At 42.3% G+C, this 18,777-nt stretch overlaps 2 protein-coding genes across 5 annotated transcripts in view; one reads left to right on the top strand and one right to left on the bottom strand.

Annotated features, from left to right (window-relative positions):
* kif17 (kinesin family member 17) overlaps positions 1-1,283 on the top strand; it is a 31,812-nt gene extending 30,529 nt beyond the window's left edge. Inside the window, exon 15 of the mRNA XM_057846377.1 lies at positions 133-1,283. Within this exon, the coding sequence (XP_057702360.1) occupies positions 133-287 (155 nt within the window). The 3' untranslated portion in view covers positions 288-1,283. The remainder of the gene's footprint in view (positions 1-132) is intronic.
* Positions 1,284-3,562: 2,279 nt separating this feature from the next.
* Positions 3,563-18,777, bottom strand: part of LOC130921486 (E3 ubiquitin-protein ligase Itchy-like) — a 38,924-nt gene continuing 23,709 nt past the window's right edge. For all 4 annotated transcript variants that reach the window (XM_057845456.1, XM_057845457.1, XM_057845455.1 and 1 more), the window contains 6 exons: positions 16,917-17,057; positions 16,703-16,823; positions 16,537-16,641; positions 13,439-13,535; positions 13,273-13,345; positions 3,563-13,177 (listed from right to left, as the gene is read on the bottom strand). In XM_057845456.1, the coding sequence (XP_057701439.1) occupies positions 13,078-13,177; positions 13,273-13,345; positions 13,439-13,535; positions 16,537-16,641; positions 16,703-16,823; positions 16,917-17,057 (637 nt within the window). In that variant the 3' untranslated portion in view covers positions 3,563-13,077. The remainder of the gene's footprint in view (positions 13,178-13,272; positions 13,346-13,438; positions 13,536-16,536; positions 16,642-16,702; positions 16,824-16,916; positions 17,058-18,777) is intronic.

Below are 18,777 nucleotides of genomic sequence, written 5' to 3'. Positions count from 1 at the left end.
CTTTTGGCTTAAAATACAGCAGTTTATTTTAAAGAGGGGTGCAAGACCAGAAACTGCTTTTTCAGTCTTGTCTGTGTTTTCCGCCATTTGTTGACTATATTTTTAATTAACCTGAAGCCATCCATTTTGCAGCCACCTATTCACCAACCATCTTAAACGGTTCGCCCCATCTCAGCGGAAGCGTGAGTTTGGACGCCGTCCTGCCACGCCCCTTCCGCTTAGAATCTTTGAACGTCCCGGTGTCCGGTGGGAAGGCAAAGAGGAAAAAAAACAAATCTCATCTATAATAGAGGCAAGTGATAGCTGGATGCTGAAAAACTGTTCGATGATATCAAACCTCATTGGTTTTGAACTCATGAACACCAACAAATGATTACTTTTTCATTTATTCAACTAGTACTAATCCCGTATTTTCTGGACTATAAATCACACCGCTGTTTAAAAGCTGATTTATGCTTCTACGTTCCGGTGCTGGAGGAGCGATGGCGTAGACCCTGCGCCATCATAGCGCATTTGAAGTTCTGCGTCTCTGTAATTCACCGGCATGCCACTAGAGGGGTGTGGCTTTGTCTTTGTACAGTTTTGGGGGACTCTTGTCAAATTCCTTTAGTTTTCCTCCGGTCATTGACTGTTTGTATTACTCTAACACACCCAATATACAGTAAAATAAATAGCTTTTATATCATAGTTTAAGGAACACAAGCAGGATATATTTGAGATTATGAACAGTTGGATTTGAAATGATTAGAATTTGTAGCGCCATGACAAGGGGCAGACAATGGCAGAACAAATACAGGACGCCTTCTGACGGAAGCCCAACACACGCGTAATGCAGACGACTGAGAAAGATTGACGCTGATAAACAGGCGATAGGCAAGATATCTACAAGCCCACATCTGCACCACCAAATCCCGCAATCAGATCTTCTGGACAGTCCAGAACAAATGGCGGGACATCTCATCCTGCCACAGGAACATCTGATTACGAGGAAGCCGCGACTGAGAAGTTGACACACAGCACTCGAGGGTGTTGAGGTGGCAAAATCCTCAACTCTTATTGCCCTGACAACAGTAACGTCAGAAACCCTCCTGCCCAATCCACATAGAAAATAATCCAAAACAACGTCCAAACACAGCCTTCTTCTGGACCACAGCCCGCCTCACCAGAGCCTTTATCAGACAATGTTTAAGTAATCGTTGTCATTTTTCTCGGGAATCTTTTCTTGACTTGTGATATAAAGACCATCCAGTTTGCCTCCTTTGCCTGGGTCTCTGTGCTGTATGATTGCTGCCGACTTGGAATAAATTGTCAACTTATGTTTCGAAGCCTTTTTTCCTGCTTTTAAAATGAAGTCAGTACAAGGGGTTAAAACTAAGGTGAATGCGCGGAGTTTGGCCTTTTGGCCGGGTCGTTGGAATTGCGGTAGCGTGGTTCCGACAGTTCGACTTGCGTGATTCCGGCAATCTGGCTAAAAGGTCAGATTCCTTCAATACCATTAGGTATGTTGTGTTAAATGCCATTATATTCAAAGACTATTTGGGCTTGACTCATGAGTGAGTTGCCTTGCTGAGTAAAAAGGGCACTGTAATAAGAGTAGGGAGGCAAGAAAGGGAGAATATCATGGCCGCTCAGGTCGCCTCTCTCAACGTGAGCCCTCCGTCCGAACTAAAAAAAAAAAAAAACGGATCGGGACTCGCAAGAGGAGTCGGGGCTGGGGGAGAAGCAGCAGCCAGAGACATTAAAACAACCCCAAAACATCATTGAACCTCCACCATATTTGACAATAGACAGTGTTCTTTTCTTTGTAGGCCTCTTTCTTTTTTCTGGCACTAGGTGCCTTGACAGTGTGACAGGAATCATAAAATCTGGAGACTATCAAATTGTTTTAGGCGGTAATTTAGGGTGTAGTGTCAGAAAACGGTCTGCGTCAGAGGTCATGGGTGTTCCAACTGAACAATGCCCCAAAACATACCTGAAATAGATGGAGACAAAGTGTTGGAGAATTCTGAGGTGGCCATCGATGAGTTTAGATCTAAATCCCATTGAACATGACGGAGAGATCTCAAAATTGCTGTTGCAAGAAGGCACCCTTCAAATCTGAGAGACCTGGAACAATTCACGTAAGAAGAGTGTACCAAAATTCCAAAAAGTTCTGAGACATGCATGAAACTTAACATTCACTCCCAGCCATTTTCACCGGTGCAACTCCCTTCGCGCCTGGCCGTTTTACTGGATTTTGACTGATTTTGCAAGGCCCACAGAAAATTCTGCTTCATTGCTACGTATATAAACATGGAATCCACCAAAAGAAAGATTGGACTCTCTTCTTTCAGCAGGAAAAAAAAGTAAGTACATATCTTTTTCCAATCTTTAGAAATCCACATTAGAAAATAGCTCAGTTTGAGCAAAATTCCAATTTCTGATGAAAAAAACAGAGACATTGAGCTTTTTGTGAAAGCATACATTTCAAACATAACTTTGACTTTAACACAGCTCTTTTTTGCTATAGTTACATCCCCAACATCTGATTAAAGTTTTCCTTTTACAAAATAACAACAAAACAAATTGAGCTTTTGATAGCAAAGTAACAATTTATCTACACATAACTAACTTGAGAGATGACGCTGTTGTGGCCGCGACAGCTGGGTAAACTTTTCCCTCATCGTCACCAGTCTCATAAAGATGGATTTTTTTGAGTCTCTGCGGGGTATGCTTGGTGAGCAGCATGAACTCAACAGCCTCGTACGCTGCACTGGTGGTCCCGGTCGTCCAGCACCTGGCATCCCGGGCGTTCTCTAGGTTGTTCTGCTCTGTCGTCAGCCGCCTGGCATCGTGGATGCCATTCGGTCGTCTTCCGCTGGCGCCCCAGCCGTGCGGCCCAGCCGTTTGTTGCCGTTGAATCGGGTTGCGGGTCTTACCAAATGCGCTACTGCCCTCCGGTGGCCAGTTTTATTGCTTTAAAATGAATTTTCAGTTTTGTGCTTTGGAGCTGAATTGAAACAGAACCCAGAGATGTCTCTTGTAAAAAAAAAAAAAAAAGTAAAAGACGTATAAATATGTCTTTGGGACACTGAAACAATTAAAAATAGAACATATTTATGCGTTTTTGGGAGCTAATGAGTTATAGGAAGCATTTGCTTTTCGTTTATTTCTTCCATAAGGTGTGCAACCAAATACTGTATTGAGGTGAGGGTGCCAACAATATTGTCCGGCCTATTTTTTTTTAGTTTTGTCTAAAATTGTGTCAATTTTGGCTTTTTCCTCAGCTTTTTGTTGTTTTTTTCCAATGCACATCCAGGAAATAAACACACTCCTCCTGAAAACATTTGCAATTGTATTAATTTCTGTGAGAAATGCTGTATTTTCTGGAAAAATTCCAGGGGTGCTAATAATTTTGTCCATGACTATTTATGTAATAAATAGATATAAAATAATAAATAAAATAAAAATATTGAAAATAAAGTAAATAATTAAATAAATGAGCATTAGCATATTTGGTCAAAAAATGATTTTGTGATACTGTGGAGATCAAATCAGAAAATTTTATTGTAGTGCAACCATTTGAGTAACAAAACAATTTACCCCTCAACACTTGTCCGCATATGAATTCTCAAATGTGTGTGTAATAACTGAGTATGTAACATTTTGTACGCCTTGAAAACAAAAATCAAACAAGTGTACTTTTCGATTGATAGTTATCAAAGTATACAGTATAACTGCATTCGATCAAACCAAATAAACATTAAGATGTATCCGACTATGCTGCTATGATGCATTCAAGCATTACAAACTGACTGAGAACGATCAACTTAAAGACCAAATGTGAAGTAATTTCATAACATGCCAAATAGGGTCACAATTAAAGTAATTAACATTGTCCAACAAATAAAGCATGAAAAAATAATTTCTATGTTGTATATTTGACAAATAATCGCATTTCCGAAGTTCGAGCCTGAAAGGGGACGAACCTGGAAGTGACATGTCACACCGACAACAGTGATGGCAGCGCTCCATACGGCCACCATACAAAGCCCTTCAAACAGCGATATAAGCGATAGATCGAGCGCAAGGGAGGAGATCCAAGTTTTTGAAGAGTTGGAGGAAGAAGAGGAGGTTGGAATTTTATGTTGGCCCTAACATGTATTAGCCAGACGCTAATCAGGATGCAAACAATGTGCCTGGACTACCTGACATGAAATGGAGACAAGACCCATCGAGATTACAAGATTGGCAAGATATAGGCTGTTATTATTTTCAAGATTTGAAGATGCAGGCATTTGCACATCATTTTATGTTTCTGTCTATTTGATGACATTGTTTAAAAAAAAAAAAAATGACTTCATGTTCATTTTGGCAGCTCCGGCAGCTCTCGTGCATATAAAATAATAATATAAAAACGTTGGGGGGAAAGAAGATGAGTCGTTGATGGCTTTCTCCACTTTATTGTGGCAACATTAAAAAAACAAAATAATAGCGGACTGCCGCCACATTCGACCGCAAAGTTTTGCTTCTCACCATCTTACCCTCGCTTCCTACTACTCACAGCTCTCCAGTCCCAGCGTCTCTTAAACAGATCGTGCATAGTATCTTGTTATGAGCTTTTTGTTGACAAAGGTATCGAACACACGACGTGCTGACAACTTTGTTTCTTTATTAACACATGGAGCTAACAATACGAACACAGCTTGGGGCTCTCGGCAGGCTGTGCGGAGCGATAGATAGAGCCAGTGCTTCTCTATCACACTCCTGCGTCATGTGACCAAAACAAGAGTAACGTTGCGTGCACTTCAGGGTGCCTCGAAAAACATTATATGAGAATATTACATATGAAAGAGTCGGGAGATTTGTTGATGCACTGAGAAGCTGGACCAACAAATCACACTCCTGACATTTAAAAAAAAAAAAAACTTGAAATTTGCAGCATCTTAGGAGCAAGCAGCCAGGATCAAACGGTATTTCAACATGCCAAAAAGACTGTTGCATTTACTGTCTTTTTCAAAAAGAAGGAAGATGGTTCAAAACGAGTCAGAAAAGCACATGGAAAAGAAAGAAAAAACAGAAAGTCCCACAGCATGGCAAGTGGGCATTTGCGTTTTGTTTTCAGCATAATGTAATGTCCGTAACTGTTTGCGGGCCCGTGAAGGGGCCATCGGACAGCAGAGTGGTGACGTACCGGGAAGTGTGGAGAAGGGTGCGGCGTGAGAGCGAAGTTGGCGGTCGCATGTTGCAGCAGTCCGCTGTTATTTTTGTTATTTAAATGTTGCCACAATAATGTGAAGGAAGCCATCATTCACTCCTCTCCTTTCTATTTCCCTACTCGGGCTATTACAATATGTTCCGGGACCTGTCCACATGCCGTCATCCCGGCACTGTCATATGTACTTTGCGTTCTGGCACCTTATGATTTACAAATTAAGCAGTTCCACAACAGTTGGCAGCTCTGCTTTGACAAAGTCATCAGTCATCTATCCAAAAATCACACTTTTTTGCAAATCCTTGATCATAAGCAGACCGGTTGAAGAAGCAGGCATCTTCGAAGTCCTTGTAGCAGAGAACACGACTCGATGATGGCGTGAAATTCATTCGTTTAGTGCGAACAAAAGATGTCCAAACGTCCCCTGCTATCCTTCAGCCGCTCATACAACTTTTCTTTAGATTGAGAACAATACATCGCCACACACCACCGTGGCATCTTACCGAGAAGCAATGCAACAATACTGTGTGTATGGCGGACTTCCCTCGCAGTTCTTGGTGTGACGTCAATTCCGAAGATTTCCGAAGAAAAGCATTTTCGTTGTCAAGGGCGTTGCTATGGGTTAAACAAAGAATCTGGAAGGGTTGCATCAAAAAAAAAAAAAACGAAAATATGCTTATAATTGTTTAGCCATTGATATTATTCAAAAACATAGTTGGCACATTGTTACAACAACAATGTGCCAACTATGTTTTTGTTCACATTTGGCCTTTAAGGTTTTGGGTAACAACCCTTTGATGCATGATTTACATTTGACTCATTCTCTGCCAAAGAATGTTGTGACAATTATTTGCTCATAACTAAAGGACACACACACAAAAATGAGTATTTTTTTTTCAATAATGAAGGGTAGGAATCTAATGATTCCTTTTGTAAATTCCCTGTTCATGTGGCCGCAGAAGACAATATTCTGTGACGCTTGAAAGAAAGGGATGTCTCGACATGTTTGCTACTGAATGAGTTATTTGAATATTAAAGACGGTATCTGTAAATATTTGCTAGCTATAATTTTCCATGGCTTATGATTACAAAAGACTTTCATATCCCTCATTAGGTGTAATATATTTAGTAATGTGGCAACACAGTATTGCCGTGAGATACGAGTGACATGGTTTACGGGTTAATAGAGATTGTGTTGATTGTTTTTGCTTTGACTTGTGAGTGCAAACCTTTGCTGACAAACTTATTCAAAGACATCTAACCCATTTCAACTGGGACATCTGGCATTGACTGATCATGTTTCACTATTGATGGTGATAGACTTCCAATTTTGACTCTTAAATTTCTGTGTTCTCACTGAATTTTTGTTTTTTCAAATTGAGGATTTCTCCTTTTTTCGTTGCATTTTTATGTGTAATTTTTTATCTTTTTTTGACTGATTATCAACATTTTTATGTATTCACGGACACCCCCCCAATGATTTTTATCCATTCATTTTGCAGACAGCCTGAAAGGAGCAAATTTGAGGGGAAAAGCAACCTAATAACGACCATACTTGACACCCTATAAAACTAGGGTTGCTGCGAGTACTTCACTTACAAGCCACAACCACTAAAAGGGACCAATAATTGTGTAGTGATTCAACAAGAGTATGCGTTAGTCATGTAGCTCCTTAGTTATTTATCTAGACATACGTAAAAGACTTTGTTACCACTCAGTGGGAATAAGACATTTATTTACAGATCAAATCTCGTATGATTGTTCCCACTTCATAAGTAGCATTTTCTTTAACAATTTCCACCCACAGAATACAAAAGGACCATTTGAGGTCCAATAAATTTACATTTTCCCTTTTTGGTGAAAGTTTGGTCCTATGAAATCAGAAGCAAACCACTAACATTACCCCGCAACATATCAGATACTTACGATGGAGTATTAGGGCCAAACAAAAATATGACTATGAGAAGTAAGTCACGATATGTGATTAAAGTCGGAATATCACAAGAATGATGCCAAATGTTGGAATACAAAAGTCGCAATATTACAAGAAAAAAAACGTAATATCACAAACGCCGTTATATTACAAGGTTAAAGTTGTGATTAAATTAAAATTGTTATATTATGTCTTTTTACGTTATCTAAAATGTGTGGGTGCAGTACAACTAATTTAGCTAAATTTCCCCGTTGATTCCGCCAAGCCCGCTCCCCTGGCTGTGGTTTCGCTAGAGGGCTAGTAGGGACAGTAGGAATCTCGTTGGGCTGGCTATCAGGGTCCCATCGGAGTGCCGCGGTGCTACGGTATTGTCTTGGCTAGGTCGGATTCTGACGTAAAGGCGTTCAGTCATAATCCCACGGATGGTAGCCTCACACCATTGGCTCCTCAGCCAAGCAAATACACTAAATGTCCTTTGACATTTAGAGCACTGGGCAGAAATCACATCGCGTCAACACCCGCCGTGGGCCTTCGCGATGCTTTGTTTTAATTAAACAGTTGGATTCCCACGCACCGGACCAGTTCTAAGCTGCTAGGCACCAGCCGAGGCACCCCGCCACGCTCGTCTTGGGCACGGGAGCCCCTCCCGGTTCTGCTCAGGTAGCCCCGCCGACGAGGGTGAGCATGCGAGGGGCAGGACAGGACGGGGATGGGAGGTTGGGGTGGGGTGGGACGGAACCCTCCCGCGCCCCGCACGGCCCCCTGCCCGTGGGGCGGAGACGGGCGCTGGCGCTTCCCCACCTCCCTGAGGCTGGTTCTCCCGGACTCGCGTCAGCGGGTTTCGGCGGGGGTCGGGTTCCGGGGTGGGGGGGCCTGGCGCCCAGACCAATCATTGACAAGTACCTTAAGGGAAAGTTGAAAAGAAGTTTGAAGAGAAGAGAGAGTTCAACAGGGTGTGAAATCGTTGAGAGGTAAAACGAGTGGGGCCCGCGCAATCCGGGGGATTCAACTCGGTGGGCAAATATCCGGCTAATGTCTTGCCCCCTCAAATCAAAATTTTAGCCCCACATACGATGCTCCCTACACATTTCTGACTGCCCCCACATACATGCCTGCCAACACTGGACCCCTACGTCGGACAGACCGCCAGCCTATTTGGTCTACCCAGCCTGTCTCACCCACATTGTTGAGGAAGGTGAAGCTGGAGTGCGTGCGCAAAGGGACCCGAAAGATGGTGAACTATGCGCCTGGAAAGGGCGAAGCCAGAGGAAACTCTAGTGAAGGCCCGCAGCGGTGCTGATATGCAAATCGGTCGTCTGACCTGGGTATAGGGGTGAAAGTACTCTCTTGTATGAGATGCCTGCTTCTGTTTCCTCTGTCGGAAATATGGTAGCACTGCTAATGGGAGGGATGTTGTATTTACCTTAACTGGTTTTAACAACTGGAAAGCAGGTCTTGATCGAGACAAGGGGCTACAGAAGCGCGTGGGCAGCCCTCCGAGTGGAGGCGCCAGGAGTTTATTGCAAGGCTGCTGATGGCTCTCCCGCCTCACACAGACCACGTGCGCCCCCGAAAATCCCTATACACCATACCTTTCCCGCCTCGGGGCCATCTCCTCTACAATCCACAGTCTGGTGCGGGGCTTTACATAGGGGTCCAGGGCTGATTGTAGGCAGGAATATATGAGGGGGTAGTCAGAAATGTGTAGGGGCATCATATGTGGGGCACTTCTAAAATTTTTATTTGAGGGGCAAGACATTTTCCCTGGCATGGAATGCGAGCTGCCCAGTAGGCCACATTTGGTAAGCAGAACTGGCGCTGCGGGATGAAGCGAACGCCAGGTTAAGGCCAGAAAAGGTGTTGGTCGACCTTTAGTTGTACATGCCATGCAGAGGGAATCAGGTGCAAAAAGATTTTTTGACCTCTCTTGTTCATTCTACAAGTTTTTATCAGTATCAGCACGTGTCTGACAAATATGATGCACCAAATCTCAAGAGCTGGAGCGCGCGATGGGACCCGAAAGATGGTGAACTATGCCTGGGCAGAGCATCCTGCCCTCAATCCCCATCAGTCTCTGAAAAGAGCTCTGCTCAACATCCTTGGCAGGGCCATTTCAGAAATGGAAACAAGATTTTCCCAGAGAAATATTGACCTGATGAAAGCAATATTTAGTCTTAAACCCAAAACCCTTGCATTTCTCGATTTAACCCAGTTGCACCCTCTCTCAAGTCTGGCACTGTGAAGAGACATGAGGGGTGTAGTGGCCTCGCGCTGGGGCGTCGCCGGTGAAATACCACTACTCTTATTGCTTTTCCACTTACCCTGTAGGCAGGAGGGCGAGCCCTGAGCGGGTGGAAGTCTCTACACAATTAAGAACCACAGACGAAAGCGGGGGGTTCCCCGGGCCCAAGCCCAGCATAGCGCTCTCTCGGCACGCATGCGAAGAGGGCCGAGAGGGATGGAAGTCTCTACACAATTGAGAACCGCCCGAAAGAACGAAGTGCGCAGGTGGCCCTCCGTGATTGTCGCCAAGGAGTCTAACGCGCGCGCGAGTCGGAACAACAGGCTTGTCCACTGTGTGTAAACACTTGCAGGAGTACAAGGAAGCCTTTCCCGAGTTACATACATTGTATGTTACAGCCCTGGTAGTTGGAGTGTTTTCAGCAGCGTGTGAAAATTCATTCTCCACATTGTCCCGGGTTCAAACCCCCTATCGTCGCACCATGTTACAAAAAAGAAAGAGGAATTTAGTGATTTTCACCCATGAGAAATTCCTAACAAGTAACTTGGATGGACATGGAGGATTTTGTGAGGGTTTTTGCAAAGGGAAGTAAGTCTCTACACAATCGAGAACCGCAGACGAGAGCAGGGTCCAAGCCGAGCATAGTGCTCTTTCAGCGGGTATGCGAAGAGGGCCGAGAGGGGTGGAAGTCTCTATATACAATCGAGATAAACGGGTGGGCTCCGCGGGGGCTTCACCGGGATCGCTCGCATTGCCGCACTAGGCGCCGGGCCCACTCCACCCCAGAACCCGCTGGCGTGAGTCCCGGGAGAGCCAGGCTTAGGGAGGGGGGAAGCGCCCGACTATCGGTCTCGTGCCGGTGTTTAGCCTTAGATGGAGTTTACCGCCCGCTTTGGGCTGCATTACCAAACAACCCGACTTAGGGAAGGCCGTGGCCTTGCTACTGGCCTCACACCATCCACGGGCAGCGGGACGCGCGCCTCCGTCTGGAGCAAAGCGGCGGCGGCGCCAGGCCCAAATACACCACGGTGAGTGGGCTGATATCAGGTACGTACGACTGGAAACCGTCCAATGCCTTCGCCACCCGACCGGCCTTAATGTCGGGTGAAAGTTTGACGAGGCTCCCTTAAGCTGTTCCGTAAACCTGGGGTCTGAAAATGCCCTCTCCCGAAGCCGCACCCCAACTATTTTGCAGCGCTGCTCGTCTTGTCACCTGCCTGTAGCGGGTTGGTGAGCTGGGAAGTACAGGGTGGTGAGAATGGGGCGCGGCGGTCGGTCGGTCACATGCCCGGCCGACGCGGCGCGCACCGCCCTTTGTTCCAACTTTTAGTACACACACATAAATACATCCGTACATGTGTAGCAAAAAACGTTCAAGGTACCGTAAAAGCGGGGCCTCACGATCTTTCTGACTTTTTGGGTTCCACAGGCATAACTGGCTTGTTGCAGCCAAGCATTCATAGTGACGTCGCTTTTTGATCCATCAATGTCGGCTCTGTTTTTTTTTTGGAAGTGTAGTAGCTAATACAGTAATCCCTCGTTTTTCACGGTTAATGGGGACCAGTACCTGCCGCGATAAGTGAAAAAGTAGCCCCCACCCAAATTTTTTCTTTAGTGTTCAATTTATTTATTCAGATTTAGCATAAGGAGATACATATGACATGTTTTTCACTTTTCCCCCTAAAGTATAATACAATTTTTTTCCTTTTATGTATATATATATATTAATAAATGGTTTTTAAGCACTTCAAACATAATTATGATAGGTTTTCAACATGTTACTGTCCCACATAATTATTTTAAAACAAGAATAAAGTAGAAAAATGCTTGCCTTTATTAAATGCTTCATTGAGTGAGTCCGCTCAAGCTGCTCACTTACACACAATGAGTTGCCACAGCAACTGTTTAACAAGTTAAACGATGATTGACCCATGTGGCACTTCAAAGCCTCTCTGGCAAGCCCAAACCTTCACGTCTGTCGTTAAAGTCATTAACTTTAATAACCAACTCCAGTGCACTGCCTGACCAAGAAAAGCAGCAGGATGGAGAGTGAGACTACGTGATCGGATCAGGACGACTCATCTGTATTTATTGTGTTATTTTTTAATTGAAAAAAAAATCTGCAATGGACTGAGGGCGTGAAGTTTGAAGCGCAAAGTAGCGAGGGATCACTGTATAACTAAATTGGCCGCGCGGCATCTACTGGTGTATATATTAATCTTGTAATACTACAACATTTTTTCCTAAATAATACGAATGAATCTTGCAACATTCGTCAAGTTTTATAACATAACGTAATTTTGTAATACTACGAGAGGGCTGTTTTGTTTTTGTTTGTTTCGTGTCACACTAATTGTGTTGCGTGCTTTCGGTTGTAAATAAACCATTGAAAACCTAAAACTCCATCCACCTCTTAGCAGTAATGGTAAGTACGGCATCATTTTTTTCTTTAAAATGTATTTAGTTATTGTGTGAGAAGTATTTAATTCATTTTCCATGTCGCTTATCCTCACAAGGGTCACAGGGTGCCAGTGCCAATCCCAGCTAACTATGGGCAGTAGGCGGGGTACACCCTGAATTGATGCTAGCCAAACGCAGGGCACAATGAGACAAATAACCATTCACACACACACTCATACCTACGGACAATTTGGAGTGTTCAATCAGCCTACCACGCATGTTTTTGGGACGAACGAGGAAACAGGAGTCCTCGGAGAAAACCCAAGCAGGAACGGGGAGAACATATAAACTCAGAGCCAGGGATTGAACCCTTGATCTCAAAACTGAGAGGTGAATGTGCTAACCACTCGTCCACCGTGAAGTAGTTTTGACGTAAATTTCGAATTTTAACGGTGAAATCAGACTTGTGCGAGAACTGGGGTTACGTCGCCAGCGCAGGAATGGAACTGTTTCGTAACTAGTGGACTCGCTGGATTGCGTAAAATTTCGTAACATTACGACTTTTTTTCTTGTAATATTACGTAACATTACATAGTAATACAATTTTAATCTTGCAATATTATGACTTTAATCTTGTAGAATTACAACGTCTGAGTATTTTCATATTATAACTTGTTTCTCATTAATACCATTTTTTTGGTAATATTATGACTTCAAGCTTGTCATATAAGGAAAACATTTTTTTCTCGTAATATTACAACATTATTCTGGTAGTATTACAACTTTTATGTCTTAATACTACAATGTATGACTTTATTCTTGTAATAATATGGCTTTGATCTCGTTCTTCTCGAAGTCCCAATTTTTCTCTCTCTTTGTTTGGCCCTAATACGCCATTGCAGATTGCAAGATCAGCACTAAAATTAAACTTATCCCGTAAAGTAATCCAAAACAACTAAGTAAAGCTATAAAACTATTGCACTTTAAAAAAATAAAAGCTCTGTCAGGGACAATCACGCCGTAAACTGTGCAAACTACGTTGGGGAAAGCGAGGAAAGTGACATTAAAAAAATATGTTGACAAAAGGAACATCCTGTGCTACATTTTGAAGTCAATCCAGTCAGAACACTCGAGATTAAACTGTAAATGAAAAATAAAATGAGAATAAAATCTGAGTGCATAGTCATTATAATGTTTTGACTTTCGATCAAACGTGGGGAAATGTAGGAAAATCTTAAATTTGCTGTGATTGCATATGGTTGACGTGATTTACAGATGCAAAGGGGAAAAAGGTGCGGCGTGCCGTAGTTACTCCTGCCCGAAGCCTTCCGTCTCCTCGATAGCAAACATGAGTTTCTCCTTTAATTGCTCGTAGCTCTTGTAGGGAGGCAAGTCCAGGCGATTAAAGCTAAAACAAAATGAGACATTAAAAAAAAAAAAAAAAAAAAAAACTTGACAAAATGAAAGACAAACATTTTCTGTGAGGAAATAAATTAGACATACCATGTGTGGCTTCTCGGAAGCCAGTTCTCTTTGCCCACTTTTTCGATGCAGAATTTCTGTGGGCCGTTGCTCCCTATATTTATTCATTTGAAAACATAAAATTGAGCTGAAAATGTAAATTAGGCAAAACCACAGTGTGATGAAAAAGGAGAACCCATTGGAGTACCCATGAGGTCAGCAAAGCCCCCAACAGGGAGGCGACACGTTCCGGTGACGAACTGCAGCAGTCGCATCCTCTTCTCGTTGTCCATCTCCTTCGCAAACTGCAAACACGTAGATAACAGGTGTCAAACTCAAGGCCGGGGGACAAAATCTGATCCTATCTTGCCTTGCCCAATATTTCATCCCTGCCTTATCCTATACTATCGCAAAGCCCCGCCCTCTTGTAAAACTTAGACAACCCAAGGCTCTGTCAAATTGTCTCAGTGACAGTGACTGAGTAAATGAACGATTTATGGATGATGGCGGGAGTTCACATTTCTGAATTTGCAATGCAATGGGTGGCAATTCACCTGTTTTTTTAAAAATTTGTTTTAATTAAATGTTTTTTTAAATTAATTTTGTCTAGAAGCAGAGAGAGAGAGAGGGTTGCAGTTTGCAGTGGAGCGGTATGTTAATGGTATTAAACTTTACAGAGAGGAGACCATTATTATAATCGAGGTGAAATGCTACAACAAAATGAGAAACCCCACAGGCCGAATTCTATCTAGGTGTAACGTTAGCTACTTAGTAACACTATGTCATGTGTTCTGTCAGATTTTTCTCCCAAAGCTTTTGTGGCGATGAACAAGCAGTCTTTTACATTCAGTTGGAATCTCAATATTATCCAGAGGTGCCAATTTAAACAACTTACCGTATTGGCCCGAATATAAGACTGTGATTTTTGCATTGAAATAAGACTGAAAAAGTGGGGGTCGTCTTATCTTCGCGGTCTAGACATTATACCCATTCACGACGAAAGGTACTGGCAGATATCATTGAAGCGATGTTCTGTCAAGACAGATCTCAGCTACTCTCAAGTTAACCCAGTTTGCATTATTTTATTGCAATGTTTTTCCTTATTCAGATTTGTTTCAATACTACAGTTACAGTTAGACTTCACTTTGATGGTTAATGGAGTTATTACAATTTTGTTGTTTTATCACAAAAGATTGGTTTATTTACATTTCAAAAACCAGAAGCCATTCATTTACGAATGTGATTGCACTTTAGTTTACATATTTAAATGTTCAGATATTATTATTTGAATGAGGGAAAATAACATTTTCTTTCAAATATATAGACACTACCCACGTGACGTCACAACTCCTTCCTCCTGACTGGTGCCGCCCAATTGTCCGTCAACACATCATGTTTACCTGTTACGGCTACGTACATTCCTCCTATTTACGACGTGTTTTTCTGCTCGTTAACATTAATAATCAAAATGGTGAAGGCGTGTGTGGCGGTCGGTTGCAATAACAGAGAAGATAGACGGAGAAGACGGAGAGACTTGAAGTTCTACCGGATTCCGAGAGACCCGGAGAGAAGAGAGCGAGATGGGCTGCTGCAATTCGACGAGAAAACTGGGCTCCAAACGATTACCACAGATTATGTAGTAGTCATTTTATATCTGGTAAGATGCATTTAATATATATTTAGAGGGTTTTGGGCTGACAACCACAATTAAGATCATTGCTAGGCTAATCGCCGACAACATACACGTATGTATGTAGTGGGAGTGCTATCGCTAAACCATATAAACATTAAAAGCCCTAACTCCATTGACAAACGACATGAAATACATTAGACTTGACAGCGGATGTTAGCAATAACAAAAGATTTTGAATTGAAAATTTCGTAACTCACCTTTCCAAGCACAAGATACATTCCTGCCGAATTTTCGTGGACGAGGACCTGTTTCACCCAACCAGCAACGAAGTATTTATAAGCCTCCAAGCTCTTAAAGTTTTTCAAACTTTCGTGAGAATAGGCTGATTTTGTGTGGACAAGATAGTTGTACATATCAGGGTAGCTAGCAGATGTCAGGCAAATACGGCGGAGACAGCGGGTCGAAAAACATCGATTTCGGCATCAAATATGGATCTGGCGAATGGATAAACTGAAGCTTTTCCACATAACACCTTTTATGCAACGCATCAAGTGAGTTTACGGCATCCGAAAGCACCGGGTCTTCCATGAAATGCATTATAAATTGCTCGATCAATTGAGACCATTGATAATACAGACACAAAATGACGGACAAGGGGGCGGAACCATACAGCGAGCACGTGATTTTGTGACGTCGGTGGGTAGGGTCTATAGGTATAATCATTTGTTTTAGATGTACTGTAATTATATTCTGTATAAAATTAATTTGGTGTTCAAAAAGTCTTTTTTCAAACTTGAGTCTTGAAAAACAGGGGGTCATCTTATAATCAGGGCTGTCTTATATTCGGGCCAATACGGCATCATAAGTCATCATAAATATACATGTACAACATGAATACGGCGTAAATGAATGCTCAAGGCGTTAGCGGTGAGAGAGCGGCGTACAGTCGGTTGACCGCAGCCACATGCTAGATGTGTGTGAGGATAACTTTCCTTCGTGAGCGTCCATGAATTATTCTTTTTTTTTTTTTTTTATAGAAAGTTTGGGGTGTTTACATTGCTAGGGTCTTGACAGCTTAGTTATATTTTATTCTATTTGTGTAGTAACAGGCTAGTAAACATGTAGGCAGTCAAATGTTCGCAAACTGACATTAATAGTTAAGTCTCTACTACATGCTATCAAATATTTCTTTTTTTTTTTACAAATCGATCATTATCTATCTTTGAGCAAGCATAAGTGACCTTGGGTGACTGTGTTGACATTCAGTTGTTTATGTGGTCGACAATAGAGAATTATATATAGCTTGCATTTGGCGAGCTTTTAAAAAAAGAAAGAAAAAAAAATCCTCCCACCTATCTTACAGGGTACCTGGTGTCGGAATTACAGGTACTCCACACACAGCGTCGGGTTTTTGCCATTTTAAAGTAGGAAAAAAAGATGTTTTAAGTCATGATCACACAATATTGCTATGCAACTCTACGGCTAGTGTCCGACTTTTGTGAGTTGGGGGCATGGTTATGCTAGAAGAAGTCCATTCCCCATATTTTGGAAGGTAAATGCAAAAAAATGAAATGCAACAAATACAATGAGCCTGACACCCTTGAAGTAGATTGCCGTGTGTCATTTGAATACACTACATAAATCTAACGTATTGAGTTGAACACAGTGCACACCTGCCAGAACCAATGAATCTGTTTGCTGCTGCGAGCATAATGCCTGTAGATGGTGTTCCTTTGCCAGTCCACGAGGTCGATTTCCTGCATGCCACACAGCATCACCTAACGACAGGGAGGAAGTGAGAAAAACCTCATATCACACAGGATGGGATTAAGAACTCACCTCTAGTTCCTTGGCGTCAAAGTACTGAAGGTACTGCTGGGGTAGAACTTCGTTGAAGCCCTCAAAGAAGGCCTGGGTCTGTTCCTCCACGCCTCTGGACAGCCTCCACTCAGCCACCAACCTGATGTCAGCACACACACAAAAAAAAAATGAACGTGTCTTCCCCGCTGTGAACTGAGTCTCCATTTTTGCGTTTAGATTGTCAAGGCGGCACCTGATGTACTCTTCCTTGTTTTCCTCGGTCACCTGAATGTTTCCGCCGTCTGGTTTGAGCTCGTGCGTGGTGACCTCACCTAAGATCTCTTTGTCAACGGAAAAGAACATCTCTAGCCCGCACTCTTCTATATTGTTATCCCTAGGAATACGCACAGTTCATAATATTAGCAAAATGAAAAAAATTTGCTGCCAGTGACGGCGCTAGACACCAAATCCAGTTTGACTGGGAGGGGTGCATGAACGGACATTCATCACTGTCAATGGCAGCCAATGAGTTGAAAACATATTCATTAGTACCAGTTGAAATAAATGTCATAAAAAGATAAAACTAAATGTGGAAATTAAAGGTGCTATATGGAGTTTGTCACATTTTCACTTGCGTCTGCCACCTCCGACCTAAAACGTAACTGCAGCTTGCGTTAAAGGTGCACAATGTAGGATTGAGGGTCAAAAATGGTAACGCAACTAGATCAGAATTATGACTAGCGCAAAATGCCCTCCTCCTTTAGGATGCCAGAATACCGCTTCACATTGGAAAACGTGCAGGAAAAGAACTAAGTGACAAACGACGAGTCCCCTGCAGAAGGTATACTGTATTTCTAATTTTCATGCAAGATGTTTTTTAATGTAATAATGCCAACATTTAGAAATGACGATTAAAAGAAACGTCATATGAGGTCCAAGTTAGTTTATGTCAACATGACCAAAGTAAAGGAGAGCTACATTTCTCAATGTATTGCACACAGGCAGCATCCACAATGACGATTTAATTGCTCCATCCATTGTTATTTAATTACGGATTAAATATATACACGCGTAAAGACTATCTTTCCTCCATTCAATGGATGCAAATGCTAAATAACATAGCACCGGCAGAACACCGGTCAATGGAGCCACCTGCTAAATAACGTAGCACAACCATGCCAAATGAATGCATATCTTTGTTTGCTTCTATTGTTGTCTTGAATCCTTTGAGATTCGTAGCAATGTTTTTTTTTTTTTTATTGAGACGGTAGACATAATTGAAATAAATTAATAAATGAATAATAATAATAATGAATAATTATGGACGAAGACTGGAAACTGATCTCGTGATTGGCTGATGATGAACACGGAAGCTAAACGGGAACAAATTTTTAAAAATAGTTTTTCAAAATGGGAAAATCTCTTAACCATTGAGATCCATTTTAAAAGTATTTCCAAAATATCTGTTTCTTTATTATCTATTGAAATATTATGACCATTTCATGAATAATTGAAATTTGACATTGTGCACCTTTAGGCTCGTGCATGGTGCGCATGCTCGCACAAGGGCATAGGTTTGGTCTCAACATTGGTAGGGACGATATAACAGCATAACCTGCATATACACTTTTTGCTCGGGATGGAACATTAATAAGACGAAACAGATTGGGTGAACGGGGTCAGGGCTACATTGCTCTCGAGTATGAACCCAATTAATTGATATGCTAAATCAGAGGTGCTCACTATGTCGATCACGATCGGCCAGTCAATCGCAACGCTAGTGTGGGTAGCTCATGGCATCCCCCCAATTTTTATTTTTATATGTACATAGTTAATTATGTTGTGTTGTGTGAGCAACACAACATAATTCTAAACAGCTTACTACTCGAGTTTTGCAGGTTAGCAAGTTCACACAGTTTGATGTTATGCTAACTCTGACGCAGGTCGGACTTTCAGTAGCAAAATTAGTGGTGTGTTTACCACCTCCACAACATTGGCGTCTTTTTAAATCACTTACACTGGCTGCTGCTGGCACAAAAAAAAAAACAAAAAAAAAAAAAACCTAATATCCCTCGTCTTCGGAGGAGGCGACATGTTGTCGACATGTATTTCTG

This window comes from Corythoichthys intestinalis, chromosome 9, assembly GCF_030265065.1.
Source record: "Corythoichthys intestinalis isolate RoL2023-P3 chromosome 9, ASM3026506v1, whole genome shotgun sequence".
Classification (NCBI taxonomy): Eukaryota; Metazoa; Chordata; class Actinopteri; order Syngnathiformes; family Syngnathidae; genus Corythoichthys; species Corythoichthys intestinalis.
The sequence above is the reverse complement of the archived record's forward strand: the minus strand, read 5'-3'. Positions and strand labels throughout refer to the sequence as shown.